Source organism: Chiloscyllium plagiosum, chromosome 3 (assembly GCF_004010195.1).
Source record: "Chiloscyllium plagiosum isolate BGI_BamShark_2017 chromosome 3, ASM401019v2, whole genome shotgun sequence".
NCBI classification, from domain to species: Eukaryota; Metazoa; Chordata; class Chondrichthyes; order Orectolobiformes; family Hemiscylliidae; genus Chiloscyllium; species Chiloscyllium plagiosum.
Genome location: NC_057712.1, coordinates 26,509,099 through 26,524,267, shown reverse-complemented (window position 1 = coordinate 26,524,267; position 15,169 = coordinate 26,509,099). Strand labels below are relative to the sequence as shown.

The 15,169-nt window shown below is 41.7% G+C and overlaps 1 protein-coding gene across 2 annotated transcripts; it reads right to left on the bottom strand.

The window, feature by feature from the left end:
• Nucleotides 1–1,782: 1,782 nt before the first annotated feature.
• Nucleotides 1,783–8,773, bottom strand: fam110c (family with sequence similarity 110 member C). 2 transcript variants are annotated; one of them, XM_043678852.1, is made up of 2 exons: nucleotides 7,821–8,773; nucleotides 1,783–7,762 (listed from the first exon to the last, which is right to left on the bottom strand). In XM_043678852.1, exons 1-2 carry the CDS (start codon nucleotides 8,056–8,058, stop codon nucleotides 6,930–6,932), a joined length of 1,071 nt encoding a protein of 356 aa, XP_043534787.1. In that variant the 5' UTR covers nucleotides 8,059–8,773; the 3' UTR covers nucleotides 1,783–6,929. The 2 variants fall into 2 exon arrangements, with proteins under 2 accessions (XP_043534787.1, XP_043534797.1); XM_043678862.1 differs by having other exon boundaries at nucleotides 1,783–7,759.
• Nucleotides 8,774–15,169: the final 6,396 nt, after the last annotated feature.

Genomic DNA, 15,169 nt, shown 5'->3' with positions numbered 1-15,169 from the left:
ATTCTTTATTCAGTTTTAGTTTTAGTTTTTCATCAAGATAATTACTTAAAATGTCATGGAATGACAGGGATTTGCATATAAAACTAGTTCTCTGAATTGCCACTGAATCTGCAAACAAGAAACAAAACAAATTTTTTGTTATTCTCAAAGATGGTGTGAGGCAATTTTCCCTTTAGCATTTGATCTTCTGATACCTTTATAGGCAAAGAGTGAGCATAACTTAAGATTGGGAATTTATACTTTACATAATCAAGGAAACAATGGAAAATAAATGTAAGCATTTAAATTATGTACATTTTAATACATCAAATAGGAATAGATAAGAATCAGCCCATGTAATTACAGAATGAATTATGCAGTATAGTACCGATTTCTAGCATAAGAAAACTTGAAATCTATCCAGGACATTCCTGATGAAGAGCTTATGCCTGAAACATTGACTCTCTTGCTCCTCAGATGCTGCATGACATGCTGTTTCCAAAGCCACACTTTTCCACTCTGATCTCCAGCATCTCACTTTCTTACAATCTATCCAACCTACTTATATGCAGTATTCTATTATATTTCTAATAAAGTCATCTCACCTTACTGCATCTAACACGAATAACATCTTTCTATTTCCATCAACCTGACAGATTCATTGAGTCATACAGCATAGAGCTGAAAATGTGTTGCTGGAAAAGCCCAGCAGGTCAGGCAGCATCCAAGGAGCAGGAGAATCGACGTTTCGGGCATGAGCCCTTCGACAGGAATGTATCTCCAGCGTCTGCAGTCCTCACTTTCTCATACAGCATAGAAACAGACACTTCGGTCCAACTAGTCCATGCTGACCAAGTTCCCAAACTAAACTAGTCCCACTTGTCTGAGTTTGGCCTATATCCTTTCAAATCTTTTTTATTCATGTACTTAACCAAATAATCTTTTAAAAGTAAACTGAAAGAACGGGAGATGCTGTAAATCAGAAACAAACTTAGAAATTGCTTGAAAAGCTCAGCAGGTCTGGCAGCATCTATGGAGAGAAATCAGAGTTAATGCTTTGGAATTCCAGCAATTTGTCTTTTAAATGTTGGAGCTGTACCAATTCCACTGGCAGTTCATTCTGCACACAAACCAATATGTAAAAATGTTGCCTCTCATGTACTTTTGAAAACTTTCTTCTTTCACTTTAAAAATATACCTGAGTTTTGAACTCTTCCCACTCGAGGGAAAGGACCTCTGCTATTCACCTTATCTATGCCCATCATGATTTTACAAACTCTATTAGGTCACCCCTCAACCTCTTACGCTCCAGTGAAAAAAGTCCCAGCCTATTCTGATAACTCTAATCTTCCATTCCTGTTGACATCCTGGTAAATCTTTCCTGAACCCTTTCCAATTTAATATTATCCTTCCTATAATTATATATAAAGATAATGATATAATTATCTAAATATCCCTTACATGAATCCACACTACTTTCCACAACTACTCCATGTGACAGTGAATTCCAAATTCTAACAGTTCTCTGAATATGGTATTTTTCACACCTCTGAACAGATGTTGCCAGCTGAATGATAGTTACAAAGACTTGAGGGATTAGCTTGCCTATGCTTACAGCAAATGTACAAGTAGACCAGGAGAAAAAAATGTTTTGTACAGGACCTTTCATGACCTTAGGACATCCCAAAGCACCTTAGAAACAGAGGTACTTTTGAAGAAGTCAATATTATAATATAGGAATTGTGATAGTCAATCTGCACAGCAAATTTCCAAAAAACAAATTTTACACTTATTGACAAAACATTTTTTATATAAAATTATTATTTTAATGAATAAAATACAAGGACATTCTTAAACTCTTTGCATAAAGCTGCTTTACTGCCTATGTTGTCAAAATACAAAATACTGATTTATTTTCACAATATACATTAATTGGTATTTTCCTTTCAAACACCAGTTTTCATATAATCTTTCTTTAAAGATACCAAGTCATTGACGAGTATTAACAACTGTTGGAATAATTCCAGCAACAAATTAGCTTTAGTTCATGTTTCTGAGATGGAATAATTTCTAACTAAATGCATATTGAAAACATTCCTAAAAATAAAAACAACAGGAAAACTAATAAATAGGAATCCTTTGTATAGAGTGGATGGTTTGCTTTGCTCTCCCAGAAAAGCCATTCAACTGCTGTTTTTATAGTTATATCTGGAACAGAACATGTGCGTACAGGTTTGTAGGGTGTAAGGCAATCTTAACACTCATGTTTACATTTTCCTGGTTTTGTACCAGATTGCAAAGATGCTGTGACAAGGCAATTAACGTTATCAGGTCAGCAGAAACGAAACAGGACAACTCTATCTTATTCAACAAAATTCAGTTCAAACCAACTTCACCTCACACTGCAAAATACTAACTTTCTTTAAGCTGGAAGTAGTCCAAGTTTGGATGGCATGAAAACTCATTGAGCAAGTATTTTTGAAATTATTGCACATTTATATGCTCCGCCAATGTCATAGCTTCAGGGCAGAATGGCAAAATTAGGAAGGCATTTCAGAAACTTAAGTGACAATTGACTTTACAATATTACATATCTCCTAGACTTTCACTGATGTAAGCATATTTTTTAACTTTTAGTATGTATGTAATAAATTCAAGATAAACATTTTTTAATGGCAGCTCATTTTTCTTTCTTGCAACCAGCTATAAATGGTTTTCTCACTCTTTGGCTTATTGCTGCTCTTTACAAACTATTTAACAAAAAGGCCAATATACTGTAAACTGAAGCTCTTGAAAGATTTAATTAATCTCTAGACACTTACAACTGATAGCAATTCAATGGTCAAAGTTTAATCAAGAACAACAATTTTCAGACACTTCTGGTCAATATGAAAATCTTCCATTAAAGAGAAAAAGCACACCTGTCTCTTCCTCATATCTACAGGCTGTTGGCAAGGTAACGTTAGCTCCTGTTTATACAACAAAATTAAGTTGCCTTTGGTGCACAAAGTAATTCAACATATGTGTCAATCAGCATGTAGGGGTGAAAGGCGATACCTTTCAGGCTACATAGCTTGTTTCTTTGAAGACTTAAAATCCCTACAGTGCAGAAGCAGGCCATTTGGCCCATCGAGTCCACACCAATCCTCCAAAGTGCATCCCACTCAGACGCATCCCCCTGTTCTATCCCTTAACTGTGTATTACCTATGGCTAATCTTCCCAGCCTGCACATCTTTGGACTGCAGGAGGAAATCCACCCAAACATGGGAAGAATGTGCAAACTCCACAGTCACCTGAGGTTGGAATCAAATTTGGGCCCCTGGCGCTGACGCAGCAGCACTAACCACTGTACCGCCTTTTTAAGAACACTTAGCATGAGTCCACCTTTATAAAGCTAATTATGAAGTATCAATGGTTTATATGCTCAAATCAAAATGATTCAGATCCAAATTAAAAGTTTTCTTTCAATGGAGCTAGCCTCTTTGGATGAGAGATTTCCATATTTCAAATTTCCAGTTTGAGCTAGAACAAGTAGGAACATCAGAGTAAAAATGAAGTAATCCTCAGTTGTCCTGAGCTGCTTTTACAAACTTCTGAGTCACTAACTCAAATAGCAGAGCTGGGATTGGTATGGTAACATACTGTAGTAGTTCTGTTACTGGCCCAGGAGAAAGTGAGGACAGGAGATGCTGGAGATCAGAGTCAAGAGAGTGTGGCACTGGAGAAGCACAGCAGGTCAGGTAGTATCCAAGGAGCAGGAGAATCAATGTCTCAGGCATAAGCCCTTCTATTACTGGCCAGCAAAGACTGGACTACAGATCCAGAAACAGAGTTCAAATTCTAAGTTGTCAAGCTGAAATCACTTTTAACAATTCTGGACATGATCAATAATACTGAAAATGAAGTAAACATTTTTCTGTATAAACAGTGAAAGGGAACCTGCTGTTCTTACCCCAAAGAGACTCTAATCCCATATCAGTGTGATTACTTCTTAACTACCACTGGTTAAAATTGGCAGCTTGTACTCACTCTTTTCTCAAGTCAACGAGGGATAGGTAATTAGAAAAAAAAATCACTTGCCAGAGATGCTCGCATGAGAATCAGTAATTTTTTTTTTAATATAAAAGATCTGGGGGTTAGTTACCTGTGATTCTGTTGAGTAGAGATGATACAAAAGGGTGAATGGCTTAGCCCTGCTTCTAACTTGTACAAGGTCTTGAATGAAAAATGTAAATGTTCGGTTCACTTTTTAAATCCCTATTACCACGATAATGGCAGCTGCTTTTTAGAGAGAAGCACAAATGTGGAAACCTGAGTTCATGTATTTTGTGACATTGCATTCCAGGGATCATGGTAAGCCTCCCATTCTGAAGATAATATGGAACTATACAATCCCACCCATGGTTGGCATATAGAGGAATAACATTGACTTTGACTGATACCATTATTTATCTTAAATTAAAATCTAGAGATGTAGAACAGATGCCTTAATTGATATTGCTCAGTTTACACTATCTTTCAGCCAAACTTATCCTCAATAAGTGTATGAAAACCTGAGCTATTATTACTTTTGTACAACCACAATATAAATGTAAAGTGTCTTCTCTCCCCCTTTGGAGGCATCTTCTATACCTCTCAAGGCAGTGAGCATCAGAGCAAGCAATTTGTTCTTGCCATTGATTGCATGCTTTTTAATAAAATTGGTAACCTCAGTTTCAAACTAACAGCACTGAGGTATCATAGTTTGGCAGGCCATGTTGATTTTCTGGAGGCTTCCCTTATTTTCTTGATTGTAAGCTATTTAATGAGTGTTTGCATCAAAAGGTATGAACGGAGAAGAGCAGTGCAGAGAGGACATTTTCTGGGATTGGATAATAAATATTTAAGTCCTTAAAGGCTGCCAATCTCAAACCATTTTAGTGACCGTGTTTTCACTGGGCTCATGTATTAACTTTAAATAACTGGAACTTTATAGCAGAGTAAAACGTAGAGGCCAGCATTGATAAGGTAGGAATCAGGTTGGATTGTGGTTTCACGAGTGGTGGTGTTGACATCCCTGAACACAGGAAGTAAACTTGTGCATAGCAGTAATCTCCAGGGTTGATACCACTAAATAACTAAATAGAATCAGTCAGTCAATAAGTGAGACACTGTCATATGAATGAAAATGTATTTGCTCACTGTTCTATCATAGTTCTTTGGCCCGTTCTTTGTGGCCTTGATGAAACTAGGTAAAACATTACCCAGTCAGAAGTCAGGGCTGGCCAGGTAGTCTTGTGAGCATGTCATCTTCTCCTACTAGTCAGCATCAACAAATATTTGATTCAGCATTAAATCATTTATACCTGCTCTGAAAAGGTCATTAACCTGAAAGTTTAACTGTTTCTCTCTCCATAGATGCTGCTCGAACTGCTGAATATTTCCAGATTTATGGTTATATTTCACATTACTGTCAGCTGTGGTGTTTTGCTTTCATGTTAGTTTTAAGGGGGCTAGAAAGAATAACATTTTAATTCAAATTGAAGTCTAAACTAGTCCAAGAACAAAGTCATTCAGCACAAGCATCAACCCAAATCTTGGTCTGAATATATTTAAGAAAGCGATGCCGAGATTTTAAAAAGGAGTATGCCTTTCAGATAAAGGCTCAGTTATGGTCCTCCCGAATGGTGAAAAAGGCTCGAAGGGCCAAATGGTCTACTTCTGTGCCTAGTATCATCTTTTTTAATGTCAGCAATTTTTAATAAGTGTTTCAAAATAGTCCCTGTAATGCAGTAGCTGGGTGTGGCAATATTATCTGTCAGAGGACAGGACAACAGGGTCTGATTCCTCTTCAACTCAACAGGAAATAATAAACCAAGCAAGAAAATCTAAAATCAAACTGACATTAAAAACAATGTTTTTTAAAATGAAAATTTATATTTACACACAATATTGTGATATTTCAAAATGAAATCTATTTGGTACAAAAAATGCTGCCTTTTGAGGTCTCTGACTAATGTGTACAGGAATGATTTGATAAATCATACTGCTCAACATTACACAAAAGTGAGGTGATTCTGTTGTAATAGACTTTTGATTAGCTGGATAATTAAAGCTATTTGATTTTAAGAACCTTTGTTCAATATAAACATTAACGTTTCAACTGCACAAACAGACTAACAGAACTTCTGTTCACGACAACACTATTTAAAACGAAAACAGATTCTGTATTTAACACAGAAAATAAAATAAATCTCTTAAATAGAAAGAATATTAAGTAACCTTGCTACAAGACAGTTTTAGGTCTATGCTGTAGGCAGCTCAGGCAAGGTGAGGTCACAACAGGACAAAGATTGCCTTAATGAAACAATCATAATGCAAACCATTTGGTTGATGGGAGGAAGGCGAGGGGATGAGATTCAGTAACTGAATTGGTGGCATGCAAAGCAAAAACCTTTGAATTAATCCAGTGCAATGACGATTTGGCGGCTCTTTTCAATAAATCGCTGCAAAGTTAAATGTTTTAGAAAGCTGTCTATTGTTTGGAAGATTTATACCCCTGTCTGCCCCTCCTCCCAGTCCCAACAGTGTCTACTTGCTGTAACCTCCTCTGAACCGAGGCCATCAAAATATCTCTAAATCTGTCAAAGGAAAAGGTCGACGTACACTTTTGTTTTTAAAATAAAAACCCTCTTTATCCCTCGGGGGGATTGCAGTCAAGATTGCGAGAAGCGGCGGCGCAGGGGAGGAGAGTGTCTTTCCACCTGAAACTTTGAGATATGTTCTCTCCAGACACACATGGATGAGAACTGACTTGCTGCGCATTCCTAGCCCCCGCTGATTCTGGTTCACACTCGCAACATCTCCCTTGCAAAGCGGAGCCAGCAAGGACTGAGCAGCATTTCTCCAGACGGGAGTAGATTAGAGGTGCCTTCCTTCCCCAGCCCTCCCTGGGTCAGTGTCCGCTCGCCTACACCAGCTCGGCAGCTGTGCACTCCCGGGCTCGCTTGCAGCCGTACAGCCACTTGATGACCCGGGCGTTGCGCTCGATGACCGACAGGCTGGACGCCGGCTTGCGCTCGCCCAGCGCTTCCTCGAGCGGCCGCTGGTCCTCCTGGGCGCTGTGGCGGGAGAAGTCGCTGTCCGAGTCGGGCGCGCTGACGCTGCGCACGCGCACGGTGACCGCGGTGTCGGACGCCGAGGTGAAGTTCTCGCGGCCCAGGTCGTCGATGACCTCGGGCTCCAGGCCGCAGTACCTGAAGAAGCTGTCGAACTCGGAGAAGGCCCTCGAGTAGCGGGAGCTGATGTCGGACTGGGAGCGGTGCAGACCCTTGCTGGCCCGCCGTTGGCACGGGGCCGGCCTCTGTGCCGGGGGCATGAGCGAAGCCGCTGGCGGTGGCGGTGGCGAAGGCCGCTCCTCCTCCACCTGGTCCCCGCAGCCCGTGTCCCCCGGCCCTCCACCCTCCTTGATGATGACCTTGGGCACCTCGGGCGATGCCGGCGGCGGCGGCTGTTGCTTGTCCCTGATGGAGCCCCCCTGGAAGAGCCTGCGGACCAGGCTCTGGTTAGCGGCGCGGGCCCCGCCGCCGCCGCCTCCTCCTCCTCCCGAGCCCTTGACGACCTCGTACTTCTGGCGGTAGATGACCAGCGAGTCCGGCCTCATTTGCCTCTTGGAGCGGCGGATGGCGGTGCCGCCGTCCCGCTGTAAGGGAGCGTGCGGGACATGGTTTCCGCCCGGGGAGTGTGCCGCCGGCTTCTCGCCTCGTCCTCCCGGGCAGCTCTCCATGCTCCCTCCTCCTCCTCCTCCTCCGCCGCTGCTGCTGCTGCTGCCCGAGGCCTCGCTCTCCTCCTCCTCCTCCGCCTCCGCCGCTGCTGCTGCCCGAGGCCTCGCTGCCGGAGCGGGCCTCCCTGTCCCCGTCTCCGTCTCCGTCCCCCTGACCGCCTGCCACCAGCTGCGGGCTCTTCACGTACTTGCCCTTGTCGGCCGCCAGCCTCTCCACGGCGCTCAGGCGGCCCCGGCGGTTGCCCTCCATCTGCCTCCGGAGGTAGCCGGGCCCCTTGTTGAGGATTCTCAGGGGCAGCGAGATGTCAGTCGGCATTTCACTCACAACGCCTGCGGACCCAGCCCGGGAAACACGCGGCGGCGGCGGGGGGCGAGAGCCCCCACTGCCCGACAAGGGACCCCCGTCACTCACACTCGGGAGAAGAAAATAACGAGAGAGAGAAAAAAAAGTCAACTCTCTGTCCCGTAAAATGTTCAAACCTTGACGTTGTTGATGGTGATCCCCCTGGAGGACGCGCACACGGAGGTGTCAGGGAGATGTACTGACTTCAAACAACACTTGTCATCAACACTGACCACTTTTACTGAACCTTTCGACTGAATCCACCTTGCTGTTGTGGAATTGCCCGTCCCACTATAAGACAACAAATCATGTTTCAGTAGCCGAGCTCCTGACATCATGTGGGAGCAGTCTGTGTGTCATGGAACACCTACCTATTAACGTTACACAGCCCCGAGCAAGGACAAACACTAATTAATGTTTATTTGAAATACGCTAAACCTCTCTCTCTTTCTTTCTTTCCTTTCTCCTTCTCCTCGATATGGAATCTTATCAGCAAATCGATAAATTCATTAAGAGTTTGCAAACTACCGAAAAAAATCGCGCTGTCTTGAAGATAAAAATAAAAGTTAGAAATTAAGGATATGAATAGGGTGAGATACTGTGACTGTGTTAATGTTTGTACCAGATAATTTTTCAGGACTGTTAACCCATTAAAAAAATTAGCACATACATTAGAATAACCAAGGAATTTCATTAACACGTTTGTCGGACTATGATGTAACGAATTCACTCCGCAGGGAGAAGTGTGTTTCCTAGGGTTCTGACAGAATAATGTGTTCAGTCTTTAATTCTTCAGCGAGGGGGCATTTTGAATTTTTCGGGGGGGGGGGGGGGGGGACGAGTTCGGATCTTAGTTTTGCTTTCTGATCAGTTCTACTGGAATCGATAAAATAGTCGATGTGTCAAACATTGTGCAGAGACCTGCAAGCGAACAGAAAGTTAACTGGAAACAATTGATTAAATTAAAACCGACCCATTTCGGTCTGGACTCCTTGAGATCCGTATCTGATCATTAAACCATACTTCGTGTTGGAAAATGCTCGCACACATGTTCATTACTGTTTTAAGATTTCTCTTGATCGTTATTTTTGACGAAATCAGAAGGTAATCTTTATAACTTGTATCCAAAGGAAATCCTCTCTCAGTAAATAACTTGACTGTGGTGCCCCCATGCGTGAATTGCTCGCTCAAATTATTAGCGTTTCGATATAGCGCAAATAAAAACAATTTTTCCATTTAAAGTCACGTGTGAAAATGCGGGAACTTGAGCAAGTACCAATGGTCTGGGGAGACGGGTTTCTGCTCAATGCGTTTTGTGTATGTGAGAATTAGGGGCTGGGATAAGAGGGCATTTAGAAAACGGCAATAATACTTCCAGTTATATCCGACTGGTTTTAATAAGGTCAATAATAAATGTTGCTGGTAAATTCGGTTTACAATTCTGAGTTGTTATTGTCTCCATATATTTTGAACGCAAAACCTATCGTGAAGTAAATATTTAGCCAACTTTTTATTGCATGTGCAGAATATGAGCAATGATTCAGTTAAACATTAATATATTGAGATTTAACAAAGTCAGACATTAAAAAATAGGTTGAAGATCTCTGCATTGGCAGAACTACCGGGAAACATGCTTAGTGAAACTGGAAGTAGACAGTTAAAAATCACACAACACCAGGTTATAATCCAACAGGTTTAATTGGAAACACTAGTTTGAGGTGCGCTGCTCCTTCATCAGGTGGTTGTGCTCCGAAAACTAGTGCTTCCAATTAAACCTGTTGGACTATAACCTGGTGTATGATTTTTAACTTTGTACACCCCAGTCCAACACCGGCAACTCCAAATCATGGAAGTAGACATTTTTCCAACAAAGCGTCTATCTTTAAATTTGATACTATATTTTTTGCAGTTCATTTGACATTACTGTCAAAAGATAATTCCTTCCTTGATTGTTGTGGTATCTGAAATGTTGAGTATTGAGTACATGAGAGGAAAGGTATGCTAGAAATCTGAGATGAAATGGGATAGCACCTGTATGGAGTAAAAACACCGAACAATCTAGCGAGGTTGAATGGCCTTCTTCACTACTGTATTGATTCCTAAATTTATAAATTAATAGGATGATTGATCATTATTGATACCATCAATTTAGCAACAACAAATGAAGAAACATCCTCTCAGAGACGTTCTACAACATATGTAGGTCAAGTATGCCACAGTGTTATTCTACTTTGTTTCTGGTCTGTAAGAGTGGCATTGGGGTGAACCAAAACCACCAAGGAAAATACAACAACAAATGCCTGTCCAGAGAAGGAATGCAAATCAACTGATCCAGTCAAACCAAAAAAAAAAGCATGCAGACCATTAGATACTTGTCTTTCATGTGGCTAAAAGAGTTCACTGATGCTCATTGATTGGGAGAAGGCTCATGGAAACTAACCTGATCATGCTTGAAGGCCACCTAAGTGAGCAGAAGGGCTTGGAGCAGTGGCAAGCAGTAAAAACAATGCTTTCTGTTGGTTGTCACCTTCTGGACCTATGGATGCCTTTTGCTGTTTCACCGAATGTGCTTGAAACTCACTATCGTATGTGTCATTCTTGTAGGAGGAGGGGAGCATTCCTGGAGTCAAAGAACCAGACCAAAGGCAACTTGTCTTAATATTGTGGTGTTAATGTGGTAAAATGTTGCATGGCATCTTAGCATACTACGAAACAAAATTTGAGCAATGTAAGAAATGATTAGGTGATTCTAAGCTTGGCTAAAAGCTTTAAGTTTTAAAGAGCCATTTAAAGGAGGAGAGAAAGGTAATGATGTGGAGAGATTTAGGAAGGAAATTCCAGAGCTTAGTGTTCTATGTTGGTTAGTCTATCTTTGGTGAGATTGCTAGGCTGATGGTAGGTTCAAACAGTAATTATTACATATTAAAGAATACACCATTTAGTACATATTAAGAAGCAATATACAGCTTAACATAAGTACACTTTGAAGCCCATGATCATATTGCTTTCATGGCTCTCATGTTTTCTAATGTTATCATTATGGGAGGTGCAATTAACACAGTTCCTTGTTAACCCTTGCAAAACTAATATTACCATGGTATTTTGATAACCAAATCTATAAATGCCAATGGTGGAACAAATAAAATTGGGAATACACAAATGACCAAAACTGGGGAAAACAAAAAACCGCACCGAAGATTTTGGGGCTGGAAGAGAGATAGGGTGGGGTGAGGCTATGGACTAAAAGTTTTTTTTTAGGTGGAATGGCATAGTGGTGCAATAATTTGGATTGTATAAAGTCACAGAATTAATATCTGCTTGATTCTGCAGATCTATTTGTTTCCATTTTCAGGTATATAACTCTGAGAATGTGAAGGACAGGGAAGGGGCCAGAAACTTCACAAATGTCGAACGATAAAGAAAATTATTAACTTATGCAATTGTGGATTGAAAGTTAATTAACCCATCACTACTGTTTTCCTTCCACTCACTGCTGATAGTTTCCATCCATCAACCAATATTTGTTGGTCCTATCCAATCATTTTCAGAATAGATCTAAGCTTTGTAGTCCTTCAACATTCAGTTGAGAATGGTAGTGGTCAATTAAATGACTCATTGGAGGCAGAGGATCCACAAATATCCCCATCCTCAATGATGAGTGAACCTAGTACATCAGTGCAAACAATAAGGCTGAAGCAGTTGCCATGATTTCAGCCAGAAATTCCAAATGAAAGATACATCTTGGCTTCCTCCACAGGTTTCCAGGATCACAGATGCTAATCTTTAACCTCAAGGGTTTGACTCACTGCATCTATTAATTGGGAGCTCTGGATACTGCAAAGGTTATGGGTCCTAACAGGTAGCAAGTAATATTTGTGCCATACAAGTACCGGACATTGACTAGCTGGAGAGAATCTAATCATCACCCTTGACATTCAATGGAGTTAACTATCAGTGAATAGCCCACTATTAACACCATAAACTGAACTGGATAGCCATATAAATATCGTGGAATGAGAGCAGGTCAGGAGTACAGAGTCTTATGGTGTGCATCTCACTTCCTGACTCCACAAAACTTGCCCAATCAAGGCACAAATCCTTCCCATTTGCTTGGATGACTATAGCTCCAACAATACTCAATAAGCTTGATACCATCCAGGACAATGCAGTCAACTTGATTAATAGGCATAAACATTTATTTCCTCAATTGCTGATGCTTAGTAGCTGCAATCTACAATATTTACTATAAAATGCACTTGACAAATCCACTGAGGCTCCTTAGATGGCTCCATCCAGAAAGACAAGGGTTGCAGAAACATAGGAACATCACCGTTTTCAAGTTTCCCTCCAACAATTCACCATTCTGATTTGGAATGTAACTGTTACTTCAGTGCTTCTGTGTCAAAATCTTGAAATTCACTCCATAACATCATTATGGGTTTGTCTACACCAAATGGATTGTGGCAGTTCAAGATGGCAGCTCGCCATTACCTTCTCCTAGGGATGGGAAATAAATGCTGGCCTGGCCAATGGCACCTTTGTCCAATTAATAAATTAAAACATATTTTTGGATTTCAGTTCTATTTTGTAGACATCCTCCAGCATACTGCTCCCTTCCCTGGGATAATTTGCAATTAATAAATTTATGTTATGAATGGCCGCCACTGATATATAATACCAAATTTGTCTTCCTCTTCCTTTGAAAGCGAACTCCATACTGTTGTCACACCTTCCAATGGAAGGCTTGAGAATGCAGCCAGAGTATTGTTGGTAAGAATTAAGAACAGGACTTAGGGAGATCTGAGAAGGGGAAGTGGGAAATATGTTGACAACTGCAAAGGCATAGTTGAAGTGGAATGTAAATAAATTTACAACAATACTCAACACATTTGAAAGCTTTTCCAATAATGACTATGGAAGAAAAAGTTATGTTATTAAATATATTTGCCAATTTGGAAAACAGAGTGGTTGTGAGGTGGAATATGAAGGTGTGACTGAATTTTGAAATTTTACTTTATTTTTCAAGGATCTCATTGAAAATTTATTTCATAATAATTCTCAGAAATCAGTTTTATTATGTCTTATTGTTCATAAATTTTACCTCAAAACATAGATGCAAAGTCAGCAGAACAGTCTGCAATTCCTGCTTGGGGCAGCCACATTTGAGCACTTCTTGTTCACAAAATCCACAGTTCCCAAGGCAACATTCAAGGTGCAGCAAATTGTTCTGCCCCATTTAAGTGCAACTAATGTATATACATTATTCCTTTTGACCTTAATGATTTATGAGGTACGTCAAACCAATTATTTGTTCTCATCAGCTCATGCTTTTCTTCAGTAGTCTGTCACTGTTACAAGCCCCAACAGGTAGAATAGGTTGTCAACAGGTTCTGGAGAGAGCTGAAACAATAAGAAGCAAATCATCAAACTGGAAACCCCATCAGCAAACAAATGGTGAATAGCTGGCTACTGCCATTTGTTCCAATTAGGACATATTTTGTATTTTAACCTGGAACAGTTCTACTGGTAGCAATGTGAAAGAAATCCCCTGCAACTGAAATTATTCAGTAGCAACTGCTTTGCATTCCAACATTCAGCTTTTAACCTGCTTAGACTGAATTATGTTGAATGATTGATGACAGGTACCAGATGTGTTTCTCTTTTACCAAAATATCTGGTAGGATATGTTTAGTATGACATACTTGTACCCTTTCGTAAGCATGCAATAGACCTTGAAATGAATCCTGTTGAACAAATGAGAAAGCCCAAGCTCCATTTATTTTAACTATATCTCTGATCTGGCAAGAGTTTTCAGTAGTATTTATTGAAGAAGATTTTGCTCGAGTGCTGTGGGTTTGAAGCAGCGGACGTGCACTGCCTGCACGCATCTCGGCCTTTTGGTAAAGATCAAGTGTCTGTTCTTATCAGGACAGGGGTCGAGTTGCGAGTCGTCAGAGCTAGTGGAGATCATCGCTGGATCGTGATTGGACGTTGGAAGATTGTTTGGTTGTGCTGACCTGCTATTGGTGGATCTTCATGCTGGCTTAGGCCTAACGCCAATTCAGGGACCAGCCAACCTCAGAGCTATGGCCTCAACAGCTGCCCGCAGCCCTGGGCAGGGGGTTCGAAACACCGTCCTGGTGACTGTGAAGAAGATAGAGGATCGTACTCCGCTTGACCACATGCTGTTTATCAAGAAAGTGCTGCTGGGATGCTGTGGGTTCGCTGCAGCGGATGTGTACTGCCTGCAGGATTTCCCTGGGACAGGCTACTTTGATGTGACCTTCAGAAGTGTGAAGCAGTGCGAACAGCTCCTGAAGGTCTTCAAGGAGAAGGAAGGGGAGCTGCTATTTTCCATCTTGTCGGCAACCCCATTGTGTGTGCTTCCTGCACAGAGGAATCAGGTTGTTACAATCCATATGTACAACCCTATGTTCCAGCAGCTGATGTCCTGACCTTCCTGGGAAGGTACGTCCAAGTTGAGGGAGAAGCCACCGATGTGATCGACCCCTTTGGGATCTGGACCAGTAAGTGGCAGGTCAGGATGACTCTGAGGGTCGATGGCAATGGGAACATTCTTCACCCACCCTCGAGCTTCGCAATTGGAGGGAACAGAGGCTACCTGACATATGAAGGGCAGCCGAAAGTGTGCCGAACCTGCGGGAAGTCGGGACACGTGGCGGCGGACTGCAAGGTGACCATCTGCAGGAACTGCAAACAGGAGGGTCACCTGACTAAGGACTGTCAGGAAGCAAAGAGCTGCGGAGAGGCGGGCCACATGTACAAGACCTGCCCAAGACAGAGGGGCCCCACTTACGCACAGATGGCTGGAGGTAGCAATGTGAACCGTGGACCCCCAAAGACCAGTAAGGTGCATCCAGTTAGCAGAGAAACGGAGTCTGGTGACCCCCAGAAAGAAGAACAGGCTGGAGTAGAGGAGGTGGCAGACAGTGGAGAGACACAGCAGCTGATCCTAGCTCTAGCTGGGCAGATGGAAGCAATGGAGGAGAAGGTAATCGAGCAGACAGAGGAGTGGATACCTGTTAAAAACAGGAAGAGAAAATCCGGCCAGGCCCCCAAAGCC

Bases quoted from the DNA above. Each gene is read 5' to 3' on its own strand.
- fam110c (XM_043678852.1), bottom strand. From the start codon at position 8,058: ATGCCGACTGACATCTCGCTGCCCCTGAGAATCCTCAACAAGGGGCCC. The intron at 7,763-7,820 runs GCGGAGGAGGAG...GCGGCGGAGGAG, and splicing joins GGGCAGCAGCAGCGGCGGAG to GAGGAGGAGGAGGGAGCATG.